At 52.0% G+C, this 19,404-nt stretch overlaps 1 protein-coding gene across 4 annotated transcripts in view; it reads right to left on the bottom strand.

Moving 5' to 3' along the window:
* Positions 1-19,404, bottom strand: part of ampd2b (adenosine monophosphate deaminase 2b) — a 34,618-nt gene that overhangs the window by 14,687 nt on the left and 527 nt on the right. The window contains exons 1-6 of one of the 4 annotated variants that reach the window (XM_066703090.1): positions 16,551-16,974; positions 4,829-4,959; positions 4,407-4,537; positions 3,522-3,590; positions 1,205-1,316; positions 858-1,044 (exon numbers count right to left, since the gene is read on the bottom strand). In XM_066703090.1, the coding sequence (XP_066559187.1) occupies positions 858-1,044; positions 1,205-1,316; positions 3,522-3,590; positions 4,407-4,537; positions 4,829-4,959; positions 16,551-16,635 (715 nt within the window). In that variant the 5' untranslated portion in view covers positions 16,636-16,974. Of the gene's footprint in view, positions 1-857; positions 1,045-1,204; positions 1,317-3,521; positions 3,591-4,406; positions 4,538-4,828; positions 4,960-9,276; positions 9,403-16,550; positions 16,975-19,404 lie in introns of those variants that run through there. The other 3 variants (XM_066703093.1, XM_066703092.1, XM_066703091.1) reach the window with 3 other exon arrangements.

Genomic DNA, 19,404 nt, shown 5'->3' on the forward strand with positions numbered 1-19,404 from the left:
CATATACTGCCTCACTTTAAATTGTCAAATTGTCATATTTTGCGCTTCATTTCAAATCATCGCCCATTTCCTCCTTCCTCTGTGACAAATTGAGGTTTTGGACAAAAAGAGGTAAATAGACATTTAATATTATGTTTAATCAAAATACTGTCGAGGTTTCGAGATGATTAATTGATTCAAAAGTAGTTATTTAACGCCCAAAATCTCCCAGTCAAACCAGCGAGACGACTAATCTGTGAACTAATCGTTCTGTCCTGGTTAAACTATCCCATTACATCGAAGTTCAATTATTTCACCTCAGATCACATTTTAAATGTTTATAGACATTAACAATTGCATTTTCTTATGTAATGAATAATTATTGATTTTGTCAGTTATTTGTTTACTTCTGCTTTTGCCTTGTCAATAAATGTCATGATCTGTGCTCTAAGCATCTAGTGTTCACTGTACAGGCATGGTTTTGGAATCAAATCTATGTGACTGCACCAATGTCAGGGGTAACTAGTGAGAGTTGAAAATGTAGTCGCATACCTACTAGTTCTAGGCGAGCCAAGGATTTGAAAGGTGAGCTGAGCAACATGAGCTGCACGGAGGACTAGGTCGGTTGAGCTCAGCTTATGCAATTACCTTGAGAGGGCGCTCTCAGAGTATATACGATAATGGCAAACGATCACGGCAAGCAAGAGGATTGTACAGTTTTGATCTTGTTATAGTAGCAATGTCGACATTGGGGGGCCCAGACATCGTATCTTTCAGGAGGACCGAATTATATATGAATGTGTGCGTGTGTGTATGGGTTTGTGTGTTATTATTATGATGATCATGATAACTGGGCCGTCTACTGTGCCGTCTCTCACCCGCGGCCACCGGCGTCTCGGGGATCTCATCATACACGCGCAGCTCCAGCGGCTTCTCGCCCAGCTCCTGCAGGTACCGCGCCGTGGTCTTACAGAAGCTCTGCATGGACAGGGCAATGTACTTCTCGCGGATGAACAGGGCCTTCACCACACACTTGGCCGCGTCCAGCAGGTCTGTGAACGGCACCTGGCCAGGGAGGTGGGGGGGATAAAATTATTATGTTCTGTTATTAATATTATTTTGTATCATTAAATCGATTTTCACTGAGGAGAAAGAAACGAACAAATACATCCCAGACTCTGCCGCTAGCACCCCACTCCCCTGACCCCCGACCCAGAGCCCTCACCCCGCACTTCTCCTCCCCGGAGATGGTGACGCGCTGGTACTCTCTCTCCAGCAGCGGCTCCCGCTCTTTGGGGCCGTGGTCCAGGGCTACCTCGTTCTGCTCATTCATGTACCTGCAGAGAGGGAGAGAGAAGGGGAGGGAGAAAAAGTATTTGGAGGGGGAGAGTGAAGGGAGGGAGTGGGAGAAGGAGTGAGAGAATGGGTTTAATAGTTAATCCTAGTCTCCCGGTGAGCAGGAATAGCTGTCTGTAGAGAGAGTGGTTGAGTGGCACTTCCACATGTGACCAGCAGTAGGAGCAAAGGAGCTATACAGGGGATTACCTTACTACAGTTATTTTCCATTATTATTTTTTCACATTATTATTATTATTATTATTATTATTATTATTACGAGCTTGCATGGCTTCTGGCTCTGCACTCGATTAAAGAGCTGGATTTGCGTAACCAGGTGCTGAGCTGGGCTGTAGGCCAGAGGTCACTGCACAGGCAGGGCAGGGAAACCCAGGATTAGCGCAGGAGGCCAGATCAGGCCCCGCTCCTCGTCGCTGTGTAACCAAGCCAGATAACTTTGAGGTTAACTTGACACAAGTCCGGCTTTTTCCGTTCCTCGAAGCAGGATTAAAGTCCCGCTGAGTAAGCAAGACATCCTTAATCGAAAACCTGCTCCAGCGCAGGCGCACTCCGAGTTACCCAGATCTGTGCGGAAAAGCTTGTGCTTCTACCTAATGAAAGCACTCGACACACCCCTCTGAAGTGGCCCTTCCTTAGAGATCAAGAAGCAATTTTAATTAGATTAGCTTTAAATAGGGAACGAGAACTGAGATATCACAAAGATCATTTGCATCATTCAAATGTTTTCTTATTTGAGCTATAAATTCAGTCGGCAAGGTATAATTTACCTAATAAATCTACTTGAGCTGTAACACACCACCGGGCACAGCCATGCTTTGACACAGACTATATGCAGGGCTGCGCTTTTCTGCACTCCTATACTCAGCTCAAAATATTGGCAAAGCTGCTGCTACGAGGTTATATGTAATTTAATGAATATGTAATCCTATCATTATAGTTTTACAGACTACATTATTATGCAGAGATCCACACAGTCATTGCGCTGTACAGTCAGGTCCCCATCAGGGCACCTCAGGACCAAATGAGATTTTGTGAACAGGAAATCATTTCACAGCATTGATGTACAGGTGCTTATGACGCTAATGACAATTTTAATGACAATTATACAATGCCAGTGCTGGACAGTGGGGTATCAGATTTTGGATAATACAGTACATCACCCATGGCTTGACCGCAGTTTTTCCCATATGATCTGTGACTTTCAAATATTGAAGCCAAGTGGCCAGGCTCTGTGCACGACTCAGGGATATTCAGAGACTGTGCATTGTGTCAGAGATTCGAGCAAGGTGTAGGAAATAATCTTATTTGTCAGAAATCATTGCTTACATATGAAATGAGCTAATAGTGTTCATCTCATAGGTCAATATGATGGGATAATTTCCTGTTAATTTGGCTAAAAAGGCAAAGAAGCCAGTTATATCAGACAGATTAGCATGACTAGTAAAACATAATACTGCAGTATTATATATTTTAAAAAGAACAATGGCAAAATATGACAATAGAGAGAGATAGAGAGCTAAGGATTCTGATGCAGCAAACTCTCAGTCCGTGTTATATTCCATTACTACAAGCGTGCAGATTTAAATTGGATGTGTGTGACATTATTATATTGGGGTAAATACAGCCTGCCTAATAAAAAATATGTATTTAAAATTAAGGCATTTTTTGCCATGTTTACTCTCTGGACTTGGCAGCAGCCGCACTGTGAAAATGACTTAATATTCCTCAAAACTTTCCATGAGAATGTCTTGACACGAGTTGCTCTCTGTTGTGACGTCATCTCCGGTGCGGATCGGCGTCTCTGTGCTCCGCAGTCCTCTCATGAGGCGGCTTAAGTCAGGATCCAGTTAACGACACAAGTTTAGCCTCTATTCGGCTTCGAGGAACGGAGATATCCTGACTTAAATTATCAGATTAGTTGAATCCGGGCGAACGACTGGTTAGCCTGAATTAGTTGAACCAGGTAAGAGGAATGGGGCCCAGGACAGACGTCATCGTAACAGCATGGAAATGAACCAATAGGGACTCCTTCCAGCCCAGCGGACCCAGCAGCCCAGCACCACCACAAAGACACTGGGAGAGGAGGCCAGACCGGAGGAGCACCACGGCGACTGGAGCGGCCAGAGGGAATCACGGCCAAGAACAACAACAACAAAAAACAGACAAACCAAAAGCCAGGCACTCACTCCAGATCAGCAGCGCTGTCGATTTTCATGAAGTCCTGCTTGGCTCTGAGCAGAATCTCGGGCTCAAGTCTGAGAGGCAGTGAGACAGGCCAAGCACCGAGGCAGTGATGCACCGAGGCAGTGAGGCAGGGAGACATCAGGAGAGACAGGGACACAGAGAGCGATGGGGAGACAGGGAGAGACAGGGACACAGAGAGTGATGGAGAGACCGAGAGGGACAGGGAGAGAGCAACAGCCACACACACAAACCCCCCCATGCACACACACACACACACACACACATTTGTAAGTTTGCATAAAAGGGCACGCACAAAATCACACATGCAAGTTTACATAGAGTACAGAACACACATATGCAGATTTCCATACAAGACACACCCACACATACAAACACAGGGGCCAGGAGACATGGTGAGAGAAAGAGAGAGAGGGAGCAGAGAAACCCAAAGAGAGAAGACAAACACAAATCAGAGAGTTGATCAGTGGTTAACCCCGCACATCACTCCCCCCTCCCCCCGTGTGCCAGAGAGAAGCCAGCGGGGCTGCTGTGCGTCCTCATCGTCACAGGCTCCCCCCACCCCGGTTAGTGAGCAGCGCCAGCGGCAGCAGCAGGAAGGGCTGCCCTGAGCCCTGAGCCCTGAGCCGTGAGCCCATCATTCCCATCACTGCACTGTCCCCTCCCCTCCCCTCCCTCTTTTCTCATTCCTCTCTCTCTCCCCAACACAGGACACAGACAATCCACTCGACTCGTTGCGTCTCGCCCCTCGTCCCCCTCTCCTGTAATCCCCATTTCTTGTCCACTTCCACTTCGGCCAACCCCCCCACTGCTCTTTTCTTCCCCAGTCCTCAACCTCATCCCTCCCACCCCTCCCCGAGCGGTCGTACTTGATGTCCTGGCTGATCTGTCTCTCCAGCCGGTGGCGCCGCTCCTCCAGCTGCTCGATGGGACTGTCCTCTGGGAACTCATAGGGAGCACTGCGCATCTCACTGTCCACCAGGCTGCGTGAGAACAGCTCCTATACACACAGAGACACACATACACACACACAGAGACACACATACACACACACACACACACACACACACACACACACAGATGCACAGATACACAGAGACACAAACAGACAGAGACAGAGACAGAGACACACACACAGCTAATTAAGAAAATAGCCAGTGAAGGACTCAAAAAAATCTCATCAATTAACACCCTGGTGTAAAGGACAGACAGACAGACGGATAGACAGGAGTCAGCACTGGGGCAACACTGACGGAGTTGGCAGGGAGGTAGAGCGGCGGGGGAGTCTCACCTCGGCGATCTCCTTGTACTTCCCGTCCATGGAGGTGCGCAGGTCGATGGGGAAGTGCTTCAAGGAGATGGGCGTCCCAGGCAGGGAGCGCTGGGAGGTCAGGGGGTATGAGCCAGCGACACCCCGCAGGTCTGCAGCACAGAGAGAGGGAATATTCATCCATCTGTGCTATTCACAACAGTCTGACAGTCTGTACCCCCCTTCTGCAACACACTGTGCAGTGCACAAGAGCACAGGCCAGGATGAGCACAGTTTACAGAGGCAGCTGTGTGGGGACTGTCCATGTCCCTCTACTGCCCTGTGTTTTCAATATTGCTTCCTGCGCTGCTCTACTGCCCCGCCACTTTCCTCTCAGAGCAGATCGATCAGTACTTGTGAGCGTAATTAATCCCAACAGAGAGACCCCAGAGTGCGCTTAGTTAAGCATTTGCCCAGTCAGGTTTCTGTGGGCAGATACGGCCAAGAGTGCAAGGGAGAGCGAAGGAAGGAGGGAGGGGGAGGGAGAGGCAGCCATTCTGCGGGGAGTTTAATGGAGAGAGATCAATGGCAGATTTAATGCAAGAAGAGACTCCTAAATTAAGACACTGCTTAAATTCACAAGGCAAGTGTGTTGTGGCAGAATCCTGTGGCACTTTTACTGCAGAGCTATGCAGGCCATTAACACAGCTCACGCACAACACACACAGATTTTGCCGTGTCTTTCCTGTGTTGGACTGCAGGTTTTCCAGGGTCATACTCCAGTGCCTGGGTGCCGGCTGGACAGTGCTGTATGTGACCACAGGGCAGCCCCTCTCCTCCACGCCCCAGGCTGCTCAGACTCATATGTGTGGGCAGACAGACAGACAGGGTTTGAGGGTGAGCCACTCTTACTCTCCTACCTGCCTTGACAGAGAGGAAGTCAGCGGAGACTAGTGCACTTCAGATATTCAGTTATTTATTCCACTGTGTGAAGTGGTGTAATGTGCCGCACAGTCTGCTGCAGCAAGAGGACCTCTCCCCGTTTCCAAGGCAATAACAGTGTTCTATATTTGGTTGTGTGCGCTGCGCCTGGTTGCCAGGTAATATATACAATATACAAAACTATACCATATCATATAAACAAACTCAAAAACCTGTTAACTGATTGCTGTTGCACCAGAGAGCACTGCCCTGGGATCAGCTCAGGCCGGAGTGCCATACACCGCACCCCTCCCCCTCTCCCCTCTCCCCCCGATATAATCCACCTGCAATCCTGCTCCAGATATCAAAGTATTGTTCAGTGTTGGCTGTCGAATTACAGCGTTTTGTAACAATCAGATGTTTGTACTTTCTCTAAGCCGGAGGACTCTCTGAAATCAGAGAGCATTCAAACCAGTGCTCTTGTCTGTGCGAGGCAGGGGGGGTACAAAAAAACAAAACAAGATGCAAAACAGAAACAAATACCCAGAGCACAGAGGCCCCGAGCACGGAGATGACATCACACATTCGCTAGCATAGCGTGTGTCTGTGTGCGTATGACATCATACTCACAGCAGGCTATCTGTCCCATACAGATGGCAGCCATTTTTGTTTTTGTTGAGAGTGTATGATGCAGCCTAGTCTCTCTTTTACAAACTGGCAAGCTGCAGACACACAGCCTGCCCTCCTTAACACCAAGACAATGAGACAATGTGTGTGTGTGTGTGTGCACTTATCACATGAACAAGCCCCAGGGGTCAAAGGTCATACTTCTATCTCCGATTGCTCTCCCGCACACCTGCAGGGTCCAGGCAGAGGTCAGCAGATCTGGCTGTAGCCGAGCAGGGACGAGTGTGGCGGATCTGTCTGTGGTCACAGGGTCACCTCACGCATCTGTGTGTGTCCAGACTTCCTTCTGTAGGTCATCCACACATCTCCTAGTCCTACAGTCTTCCGAGTCCCTCTGGAGCCGCTCTACATGGTCACACCAGGCTTTATAGCAACCCTGGTCCTGACTGGCATGAGTGTGAAAGCATGTCGACCCGGGTCAGGAGCAGGGTCCGCACTGTACCCTGGGGTGTCTGACCCAGGTGGAGTATAGTGCGACAGGGGCTCAGAACCGCGTTGGGGACCCTGATCTTGGGGGACGTGTTCCAGACGATAAAAATACATGAAAAATATCTTAATTAATAATTAAACGATGAGAGGCAGACATCAATAGTTAATGGGCTGCAGCAGGACCCAGGGAGCGTGTGCCTCTCTGGCTCTCGGGTGTCAATTGCAGGGTGGCGTCTCTGCTCGCTACCCTCCTCTGTCTGGGCACTGCAACCCATCAGCTCTGCTTCCCCTGGCCGCTGCCGTGAGGAGAGACCCGCAGGACTGAGCACAGCTGTGCGCGATGCTGGATGCCGAGTGTCGAGGAACAGTACGGTGTCCGGGAGATCAGGCAGCTCCTTCCACTGGCATCGAACACCCCCCCCACCCTCGACCTGCCTGTGACTGACAGCCGAGAGACAGGCTAAAGATGGGACCGGACAGCACCCTGCCACTCGCTGGGATTTTATTTTAAAAGACCCTTATAGACAGTTAATTCAAAACTTTTCAGCTCTTTTCCGCTCCACTCCAAGTCCACATAGAAGACGACACACACAAACTCATGCTCAACTCATCGCTTCTGCCCCCTGCCCCCTGCCCCCTCGCCCCCCCAGGGCACCGACTGAAATCTAAAGCATGAGATGTCCAGCGCCTAATTCAATATAGAAACCGAAAGAAACACACAAGCTGCAGCCGGATGTCAGAAACACACAGCCGGCATTCGCACAGAAATCGGTCAGCCACACTCAGGGGCAGTCGCCTGCCCAGCCCAGCTGTGCGCATCTGCCTGAGTGTGTTGTTACTCCTGCAGAACGCTGTGCCCTAGCCCCGCCCCTTCTCCAGCTCATCCTTTATGATGTCACGACAGCTGCTCTCCCTTGGCTGTTGGCAGGATCAGCCAGGAATGACAGGAGCGTGGGGGGGAGCATTGGCGGCACAACAGCACTGCTCACACGGAGGGCAGCCAGGCGCGGCATCAGGGAGCTCTGACACTCACGAGCCCGGGAGGACCGGCACAGCATCCCAGCCAGGCAATATCTATATATATCGGTTACCACAGCAGGCCTGAGTTCCGAGCCCGCCTTGTGTGTCCATCACAGTCTGAACTCATCTGACCGCTTTGTTCTCGTTTGATGAGGAAATAAAGCTTAATAAAGCCAGGCCGGGTTGCCGGGGGTGAGATATTTGTGTCAGGCCTGTTAGAAGGTCAGGGACGACGCAGGCCATCCTGGGTTCTCACAGGTTAAAAGAGTTTACCGTTGACCGGGGATGTAAGTGACACGTGCAGATAAGAACACAATCTGTACGGAGCATTTTATAGGAGCAATTTTGGTAATATAGGACTCTGGCCTTCACTGCTCCCTGCTGCACACAGGCACACGGAGCTCCAGGTGTACTTGTCCAGGTGTTGTTCTTGTCCTAAGTGGGTGTGACAGGTATGCGAGTGTAACAGAGCGCTGCCGACGGTTGGAGCATCAGCCACACTGTTGACACACTTGGCCCCCCGACACTCGGTCATTTGATAACTGAAGCCACAGCCACCACAAATTAGTTGCTTTCTTTAATTAATGATAGTTGTTATTATTATTATTTTAAAACTAGAACAAAGTCCAAATTCTGCAAGTCCAGCCAGCACGGGGAGTCACAGCCACTGTTCCCCTGTTCAGTCCAGTGTAATGAAGTCCAGTCTAGTCCAGACCATTGTACAGCTCAGTGCAGTCCAGTCCAGTCAAGTCCGGTACTGTCCAGTCCAGTCCAGTGTAGCAGGGAACCGCCGCTGCTTTGAGTTGATCATATATACACACAAAGCGAGCAGGAAAAACAACACGAACACAAAGCCAGACACACTCTAAAACCCAGAGAATGAACACAAGAGCGGTAACATAGTACTGCTCTCACTCTCAAGTAGTCACTCTCACTCACTGTCACACTATCACTCACACACTCTCACTGTCACACACATTCACTCACTGTCACTCTCACTGTCACACACACACTCTCACTGTCAATCTCACTGTCACACACACACTCTCACTGTCACTGCCACACACACACTCTCACTGTCACTGCCACACACACACACACACACACACACACACACACACACACACTCACTCACTCACTCTCACAGCTTTTCCCTTTGCCGTTTCCTTGTGCTTCTCTATCCCCTCCTGCATCATTTCTACCCTGAGACGCTCTGCTGTTTAACTGCTCTGTCAGCACTCTGCGCTGTGTTGGGCTATTGATCAGCAGCACCCCCCCCAACACTCACTCACACTGAGACACATTAACAGCCAGACACACTCACACTCAGAAAAACAAACACACACAAGCTCACATACTGAGACTCTTTCACACACTCACACACACTCGTGAGATATGCATGCAGAAGCCCTCCGCAGTGTAGCGCTCTGTACCTCTCTGTGTCCGGTGGGCTGTGTGACACGGCGTCAGCCCAGAGCCCAGCTCCCTGTGTGCGCTGGAGCATGCCCCCCTCACCGGCTGCTGGTCGGCCCTGCCTCGGCGATGCAGCCCGACAGATGTGCAGGACAGGAGTGAAACACAGGCGCAGACGCACACACACACACGCAGACGGCAGGAGCTCAGCTGCTCTCCCCCCTCTCCTCTTCCTGGTTCAGGCCAGCTGTGTGCTCTGGCAGCAGTGGCTGACGGCTCTGCATTTAAATACCTCTGACACCCAGGCGGGCTGTACCACTCGGCGCGGAGCCCCGGGGGGAGCCCGTCTCCCTCCCCTCCCCTCCCCTCTGCAGGCTGAGGGCTTCCACACGGCCGCGGTGCTGTGAAAACACCCCCCTCCCGTGCCCCCGTCTCCTGCTGCTTTCCAGTCAGTGCTCTCGCTCTCTCCTACTCTTGGCACTTTCCACATTAAAAAAAGGAAAGAGAAACACGGCTCTCTGTTCTCGGCCAGGCCATGTTTTGAGGATGTCACTGCTCATTTATTTCACTTTAATTAGGCTGTGTTTGTTTGTGTTTTGATGTCGTGTTCTCTCTCTCCTGTTCCCCGGACAACAACATCACGGACCGCACCAGGCCTCCCTGTGTGACTGCAGGCCTTCCCCCCGGGTCGGGACGCTGCAGTTCCAGCTCGTCTCCCCGCACCCCGTGCTTCTGCTGGTTACTGATCCCCTCTGTGGCCGTGGCGCTCTAACACGGCCGTAACCCGAGCCCGACACTGATCTCTCCTGTTTATCTATTTGTTTATACATCTGCTTTGGTTCTTTGTGCTCCTCTGTTTGTCTGCTGTCCCTGCTGGGCTGTCCTTTTGTACAGCCCGTCTTCTCCATTATTATCTACAGTACAGGAGGAGGAGGAGAGTGGGGAATCACACACATTCCCACAACGTCTGCCAGACCCCTCTGACACTCTGTCCTGAGTCTCCTGCTGGTCACATGACTGTTACATAACCATCGCTCTCTCCTGAAGCTTGGCCTCCCTCTTTCTGTCACATTTGTCTCTCTCTCTCCCTCCCTCCCTCTCCTCATCACATGCTTCCTTTCACTGATTCATTTCTTTAAACAAATCATCACAAAGAGACAAACAAAACAAACGCATCTTTAACATTAACAATACCAGCGATACTGAGCCACTGATGCACCCCCTCCCCTTGTTGCTCAGAGCCACTGGTTAGCAGAGAGCCATCATTACCGCAGCAGCGCTGACACAGAGGCGCAGCGCCGTCTCCAGCAGCGAGCTATAAATACCCGTCTAAACTGGCTCTGCAGAAAATCCTGGTCTGAAGAGCGCGGTCTGTCTGTCTGGGACATAAGTATGGGCACTGGCTCTCGCACACCCGAAAATAAGCACTCCAACCTCTGATTATCTCCCCGCCCCCGACAGCGCAGAGCTGAGTTTGTTTCTGATTTTCCCTTTTGGCACACGGTGTCTAGCAGGTTGACCACAAAGTGTGCCAGGGGACGACCACACAAACAGCAGGTAAAATGAGCGTTCATCTTCTCCAGATAACATGCTGCAGTCTGAGTTCCCTGGCAGTGAATTCCAGGAATGTGTGTAATGGCCGAAGCCGTGTTTTGGGAGCTCGGAGGGTGTTTACCGTATCTCCCCAGCTGGCTGCTGGTGACTGCCAGGACAAGGCCAAACACACGATTTCAACAACTCACATTCAATACACACACACACACAGGCATCTGATCGCAGCAATTTAAAATCAAATGAAAAAAATATATAAAACACAATTGCATGGCGTTCTGTATATAGATATATAGTTGAAAGGCTGCCGATTGAATCCCAACAGAGCTCTCCTGAACGACACCCCAACTGTGTTAACCTGTACTCATACTGCACTGTGCCATCACTGTGCTACACAATACTGTCACCGCACTACCATCACAGTGTTAGTGTTACTGTTACGGTTACTGACCCAACATATACAGTTACAGCCCCCTACGGTCATGGAGCCACACGACACCCCTCTGCCCGCACACCGGGCCGCAGCACCGCTCAGCGCTCTGCTGTACCGAGCACAGCAGCCCAACGCTCGCTCTGCTCCTCCTCCTCCTCCTCTGCCTTCATACATCAATATTTAATGAGGAAGATTCTCCAGGAACGATCTGCTCCGAGAGACGCAGTGAGACGGACACGGGGGGACGACTCCACATAGCCCATGTTCAGAGACTGCAGCAGAAGAGTCTGTGTGTGTGTGGGGCAGAAAGCAGCCTGCTTTTGTTGCAAATATAACAAACAGATTGTGTTGCTCTTTGGCAGATTGAGGCGCAGTGTGGATTGTGGGTCTGTGGCAAAGCCCTGAGAGAGACTGAACAACCTGCCAGCCGCACAACTACTGTCTGACGTGCTGGGAGAGAGCTGGGTTAATGAACTCTCCTTCAGCACAGGGGAGGGAGGGAGAGAGAGAGAGAGAGAGAGAGGGAGAGAGAGAGGGGCCTGCGTCTAGTGGGATTAACAGTTCCCAATGGCCGAATACAATCTCTCTCTCTCTCTCTCTCTCTCTCTCTCTCTCTCTCTCTCTCTCTCTCATCCCCCCACAAAGGAATGCAACCACAGACACACAGCAGAACAACCACACACACACACACACAGCGTGGCACCCTTGCCCCACATCACAGCTGACAACTTAATAACCATGTAAATAAGGGAATTACAGAGCAACACCCCCGCTGCTGTCACCGTCAGTCCCTCAGTACACTCTCAAACACACACTCATACTCTCACACAAACACACATACTCTCACTCACACTCCCTGGGTCTACACTTCATTACAGGGGCAGCTTTTATTGTACCGTGTGTGTAAAAATTGCTTTGACAATGCAATACTACTCCTGTTTGTCATGCCAATAAAGCAAACTGGAATTTGAATCTGAGAGTGTGTGAAAGTGTGAGAGAGTGAGTGTGTGCCTGTGCTTTTCCACCATAAATACAAAGCAATAATAACTCCTTTTCATGCAGCTGAGACACTGCAGAGGACTGGGGGCCAGCGAGGACTGGGGGCACTCTTCTCCTGGACGGTGACTGGAGCGTCCTGTGACTTGAGGGGAAGCCAGGCTTATATATATGAATCCTGGGTGAATCCTGGGTGAGCAGCCTGAACACACGGCCACGGTGAGAGAGCGGGGACCACCGGACGAGACTAGAGCCGCATGCAGGCGAGTGTACATCACAAGAACCCCCCCGCTCTGCTCGGGGGCCACATCTTGTCAAATCGCTCAGATGGAAGGTTAATGGAAGGATATTTGCAGAAAAAGTAAAAGTTTGTTAGATTCAATTGTTCGTTAAAACGTTAGATTTAGGATCTGTGTTTGTGTTTGTTAGTTCTTCCTAAACGCATCCCATGTGCGTGAATAATTCGTTGCAGTCATTCATTGATTTTGTCCAAGCGTGGCCGACGCTGCGCCTGTTCTACGCTGGTCACTCGGGTAGCTGCGTCTCCAGGCCCTGCGGCCCTGACCTCATCTCCCGCTCACCTGGGCCAGTCCTGATCTCGCTGGGAGCCTGCTTGGGGAAGCGCTCTCAACACAACACCCCTCGCTGCACACCCGAACTCCGGCAGACCCCATGCCACCGGTCTTCACAGGCACACGGCGCCAGCCTCTCTCAGGTTTCTAAGGCAACTGAGCAACTCAGTGCGAGTCTCCTTGGATGAGGGGGGGTGGTGGAGGTAATAACAAACAGACAGAAAATACAACAATGATAATGATAGTGATAAAGAGAGGCGAGCTGGGGAGCCGAGGTGCAGAGGAGTCGTGAGAACGGGCACCGTAGAAACTCTCATCAGGAAGAGCAAACAACTCCTGACATCACAGCTGCTGCTGCAACAGGGACGGGAGCAGACGGTGGGGGCAGTGAACAAACTGGCCTCCTGTGGGTTTTGAAGGCAGGCAATGATACCTGGTCTAAGACGCTGTCCTAAGCAAGGACACGTTGGACTGTGCATCGCTGACTCACAGGGACAGACAGCACTCAAAGGAGGATATATAAAGAGTAGAATATATGACGTGAAGCCACTGACTGGCTGGCCGGTGTCCATGTCAGTGGGGCTTCCTGAGCTGAGCTCCCGCCGGCTGACCCAGATCACTCACACCCAGCGTCCCCACCTCCACCCGTGCCCTGGCAGCCTCCTCTCACCACCTCAGCCTTGATTCATGAGCTGTTTATGGGCCATGCATTCCTCTGGGCTTATCCACTGCACAGCACTACAGCACAGCTCCACTACAGCACAGCACAGTACAGTAATAATACATACACAGGTTAATAGGAGGCCCTGGTTCTGTAGCAGGAGTGCAGCCCCACAGAGACGGACAAGCAGCAGCCCGAGCTCTGTGGGAGAATCCACCGGGAGGGAGAATGAGCGACTCTCTCTGGTTATACTAACGACAATGGGGGGCTGGCGCCTGCCATGCTATTGCCCCCCCCGATCGCACCGGACCACAGAAAACAGGGCGGTCAACAAAGGCCCTCACCAAATCCCCCTTCCCTTTAAAATCCTCCACACAGCCATTACTCACATTTAGAAAACACCACAGTTAAATTATGCAAACTCCCAAAGTGGGCTCTACCCTTCTCTCTCTCTCTCATTCCATCTCTCCTTCTCTGTCTATTTCGTGTTCTCTTTCCCTCCGAAGGGAGGGAGAGCATGACTCTAGGACTGCCCCAGCATCCTGGCACCACCAGGGCACAACCTGGGCTCCTGGCTCCCTCTAGTGGCCAGCAAAAGGAAACATGACTGCTTCCAACAAGGTAGGAGATATTAGCAAATTAATGAATGAACGAATTAATAAATAAATGAATAAAGGATGTTTTCTGGGTGCTCTTCTCCCTTTGATCAGTGAAGCAGGGCCCAGCGCAGGTCTCCTTGCTTTCGTATTAAACGAGGAAAACCAGACTGTCTAGTACTCATATCAAGCAGCCTAACAAGGGATATAGTGACCAATGCAGGTTGGTGACTTGCAATTACAGCTGGAGGTGATATTGACCAGCTCCCCGGAACTGGGGGTCTTTACACAAAAAACACACAACCAGCAAGACAACACTGTCTTCTATCAGTCTGACGTGCTGGCTTCAGGGCCCACTGTTATGGATTGACCTTATCCACACAACTGGGATAAAGAGTCCACTTCTCTGCGTCGAACATTAACCCTCCCCAGCACTGGACTGCAATTCATTCCAGTTAAAGCACCACTGTCTCTCACACTCCACCGCTGTCTCACACTCCCAACCTGCTGTCTCACACTGCCCACAGTCTCCATGTCAACACACACCTACAGGACATTGAAGAGTTAAACGTGTTTCTAGAATGTGTTGTGGGAGGGTCAAAGATAACAGCAGAAAGCGGGCAGGCATCTACAGTCAGTGCAATAACAGGAGGCAATAAATAGATAAATATATAATAACGCTGCAGGGTTAGGCAGGTCACAGTACAGAGGTCAGAGTGCGCCTGTTACAGCAACAGGACAGGAAAACAGAGGGGGATTGGAGGCCGCAGATAGAGCACATCCCCCCACCCGGCCTGCAGGATCCCTCTGTGTGCCGATTGGCTGACAGATTCCTCTTCTGTTGGTTTGTTTGTGAAGTGTGTTTGTTAGTGATTGATTGACAATCCTGCAGTCCAAATCCCAAGCTAGACAGTCCAAGTCCTGAGATTATAAACACACATACACACACCCTGACCTTTCTGACCTGCATCTCTGTGCTGTATGACTCAGTGCTGCTGCAGGAGGGGGGGGGAACAGACAAGGTCGCTCACCGGAGCCGCATTTCGAGTACCGGAGGCGACTGTGAACAACTGGGGTGTCCAGTTACTCTGAAAGCGGAGTCGGCCAGTAACAGCGACAATGTCATTCGGTGGCGGATTAGAAAGCGTGTATCGCTGAACCCAGGCCACCCAGAGAACTGCCGCCAAACACCCCCCACTCCCTGCTAGCCACAGTCTCAAGAGCTCTCCTGCACAGCTGGCAGAGACGGCAAAGAGCACAGCACAGTCAAGACTTCATAGTCTGGAAATTTGTCAAACAAAAGCAGGCCGTTTCCCCGATTGTTTCTTTACTGCTATTTGTGTGTGTGAACATGGGGCAGCTGACCAGGGCAGAGAGGAAGGGCAAGAGCAGAGAGACAGAAAGAAACTGAAGTGACACAGAACATCTAGAACGCCTCAGACTTCGATCCTGCTGGCGTTTACAGACACCAGTCGTCCCCGGTCTTCCTCACGGCTGGCCGGTGTGCCGGTCCAGAGAGGCGTGCGGTCGGTGCCAGGGAGAGGGCACCGCCATCTGTGCGCCAAACTCTTGAGTGCGGTTCGCCAGTTTGCTGTTGATTTTTTTTTTTTTTTTTACACAACACTGCACAGTTCCCAGCGGGAGCAGGGGAGGGGTGGGGCAGCTGGGGGACGTGCCGTGGTGTGATGTGATGAATCTCGAGGAACTTCGATGCGGAGGGCGGCTGTCGGACGCCAGGAGAGGCCACAGCGCCGGAATGGTCCGGGGAGTCTCCCTCTCTGGGACGGAGGAACACCGCAGGCGTGTGCGGTCTCTCTCTGTCAGGTCTGGTCTCCCGGTCACAGGAGCAGCCGTGTAAACAGTCCGCGGTGCGACTGCAGAGCGCTGAGCTCCCTGCGGCACAGTGTGACGTCCACACAGGCAGCGCAGTACCTGAGGCACACTCCCCCTGCAAACAAGCTCCTGCTGGAGAGAGCCTCCTCACCACCAGCCGCACAGCAGACAGGAAACACAATCATCCCTATGATTGTGTGGTATACTGCACGACTGACTGCAGATTATCTTCTTCTGAGAAAACAGCACATCGATACACAGACAGAGCAACAGGGAGCAGGGGGGCAGCTGTGCACAGATGATATTGGTGCTCTTTGTGTGACATTAATCTTCCTCTGTTTGTGTCTGTCCCTCTGGCCCCGTCTCTGTCTCTCCGTCTCTCTTCCTCTATATATATATATCATACATTTCAGTGTATTCACATACTGCACTAGTGGAAAATCTCCCTGATCAACAGCTGCACCAGCCATCACACACAGACAGCAGAGCCCCGCAGACGCGATTCAGATCCATCGACTCGCACGACTCACACAGATCTGCAGCAAACACACAACCAGCTGCACCGCACACCCTCCAGGCGGTCTCTCTGACCAGCTGCGTCCCCAGAGCCCCGCCACACCGCTGCCCACCGGAGCACCGGCCCACCACTCACCCGGCGCCGCGGTGTTCTGCAGGCTGGCTCTCTTGCGGAAGGGGGAGCGGGGCTTCGGCTTGATGGGGATGGGGTTCGAGGACATCTTCCCGCGTCTCCGTGCTCTCGTGCTGCCTGGCACGGATGAGTCAGAACTGCAGAAGGCACAGCGTGGCGCGAGGCGAGAGCAGAGCGCAGGAGCAGCAGCTACAGCGGCGGCAGCTACAGAGGGAGTGCTGATCCCGAGGGGACTCTTATTGCAGAAGGGGCCGTACGAGCGGAGAGGGCCGCTACTGGTTGAAAAGCCTCTGTCACAGCTACAGGGAGGCGGTCTCCTCCCTCCCCAGCCCAGGTTAAGGATTAAGCGAGGCGGGGGAGGACCGCAGGACGGCCCTCGGATTCCCCCGACCGCGCTGGGCCACAGCCCGCTTGGTTTCCTTGGCAACCATGCTAGCAGCCTGGCGGAGCCGAGCCGAGAGAGCCGAGCCAGCGCAGCGGCGGCAGGGGCGGCAGGCATCGGTCTGAATGTCAAGGAGACGCAGGGCAGAGCAGGGGAAAGAAAAATGCAAAAGCACGAGAAGTTTTGGCGCCTGGAGAAAAGAAAAGAGATCAGCAAAAAAACTGTGCAAAAGCAAGCGACGAGCAAAAGCAAACCGATAAAAAAACAAAGCAAATCAAAGTCAGGCGCGACGGAAGAGCAGAGAAGCAGCCAGAGCCAGGGGGGCAAAGCGAGCGGCTGTGGCTGAGCGCGCGCACAGCGAGGGGCTCCCGGGAAGGGGGCGGCTGGCCGGCCTGATGTCACTCTCCATGCCTGGCATTCCCGAGTATAAATAAAGTGACAGGGCGGAGAGGGCTGGGAGTGCGGGACGCGGGGACCGTGCGGTCCGGCGCACACACAGCTGCCCGAGCGCCCGCTACACACACGCTCCACAGCGAGAGAGGGGCCGTGTGCGAGTGTGTGATTGTGTAGTTTTAAAACATGAGTTTGAAAAAATGCAGGACAGAAAGACGGCCTTGAGGAGGCAGCTGATCCCGAGCTTGTGCCCAGGTTACAGAAAGTGCTGTCGTCTCTCCAGAGCGGAGGGAACAGAACAGAGGACCGGCACAGTCAGAGCTTTCACCTCCCCATGGACCCACACTCTCCCAACTCCCCCCCATACACACACTATCCCACACTCCCACTCCCCCCCTCTCACACACACACACACACACACACACACACACACACACACTCCCCCCCTCACACACACACACACACACACACACACACACACACACTCCCCCCCTCTCACACACACACACACACACACACACACACACACACACACACACACACACACACACACACACACACACACTCCCCCCCTCACACACACACACACACACACACACACACACACTCCCCCCCTCTCACACACACACACCCACACACCCACACACCCACTCCCACACACACAGTTTGTGCATGACAGCCAGGTTCACAGTGGGCAGTGAGGTGGGGGTGGGGTGTGGGGGGTGTTATCTTTTGTTTTCGGACATGGAGCCGCAGGGAGGTGCAGGGAGACGGACAAATGTATTGTGAGTGCACGGCGGCACACGGGCCCCTCAGACACGAGGGACGGGTCGGTAGAGGGGACTTTTGTACTGGAGAGAAGCAGACACAACAGGGCTGTGGTCCACCTCCAGTATTTGTTTACGAGGCTCTGATTGGCTACCGAGGCCCCGAGTGACAGCGGGAGAACAAAGGTTGTCTTGGAAGCCTGAAAGTGGGAGGAGTCCAGTGTTTTAACCCTTGCCGTGCCAGGGTCTTTTTACCACAGACAGACACACTTCCGTCTCAGTGCGGTACCTGCAGCCAGGCACACTGCCCCCCCAGCATCATACATCAATCAAAACACAGGCCCTGCGCCATGTCCCCTCAGCGCAGCTGAGACGCAGGGGTCACCCTTGTTGTGTGAGCAGCTGTGACAGGTTCTGCTCCCCGAACACGGCCACGCTACAGCGGAGTCAACCCTCTCAATCGCTCTGTCTCTCTCGCTCTCTCTCATTACATTAAATTTGCTTTATTGTCATGGCAACAGTGTATTGGTATTGCCAAAGCTTTACAGAAATTATAAGAAACTATTTCTAGAAAATAATCTCTATGATAGAGCTAATATACACCCCCCCACTACCTTTCCACAACTCAAACAAACAGAACAGGTCCCCTCCCTCTCCTCTAGCAGGCTGGTGTCTATACACTGGACACTGTTTTTCACAAGTCAGGAGAAAGAGGTCCAGACAGATGCTCGCTCTCAGGTTATTAACCCTCCCCCCTCTCCTGTGTCCACCACACCAGACCCCCCCACAGCACACACTTCACTGAACTTGCAAGTTGTAAGTCCCTGCAGTACCCACGTCCTGCCAGCAGAGGACACCACAGGGCAGAGCTGCCTGCAGTGAGTTTCGGGACTGGACAAAGAACTAGTCACACATTTCCCAGTTATTGATAGAATTATCATTATCATCATCATCATCATCATCATCATCGAGTACTTGTGCTCTTGCTAAACGATGATGATGGATGATGATGATGAGGAGGGTTTCTGATTGGCAGTTAAACGCCTGTCTCGCGCCCAGGGGATCAATTGAAACGTCACAATAAAACTGCAGCCACGTGCTACAGCACATTCCACTGCGCGAGTGAAAACAAGAAACACGAAGAATAGAAACGAGTGTAAAGAGAACTGCGACTGCGCGGCTGCCAGCTGTGCGACACCGCACCCCCCCACCATCGTTATAACGGTAATGGGATGAACTAATAGCTCGGCACAGTTACAGGACTGGATCGTGTGAGTGAGGGAGGGAGATAGAGAGTGAGTGAGTGTGAGAGAGG

This window comes from Amia ocellicauda, chromosome 5 (genome assembly GCF_036373705.1).
Source record: "Amia ocellicauda isolate fAmiCal2 chromosome 5, fAmiCal2.hap1, whole genome shotgun sequence".
Taxonomy (NCBI): Eukaryota; Metazoa; Chordata; class Actinopteri; order Amiiformes; family Amiidae; genus Amia; species Amia ocellicauda.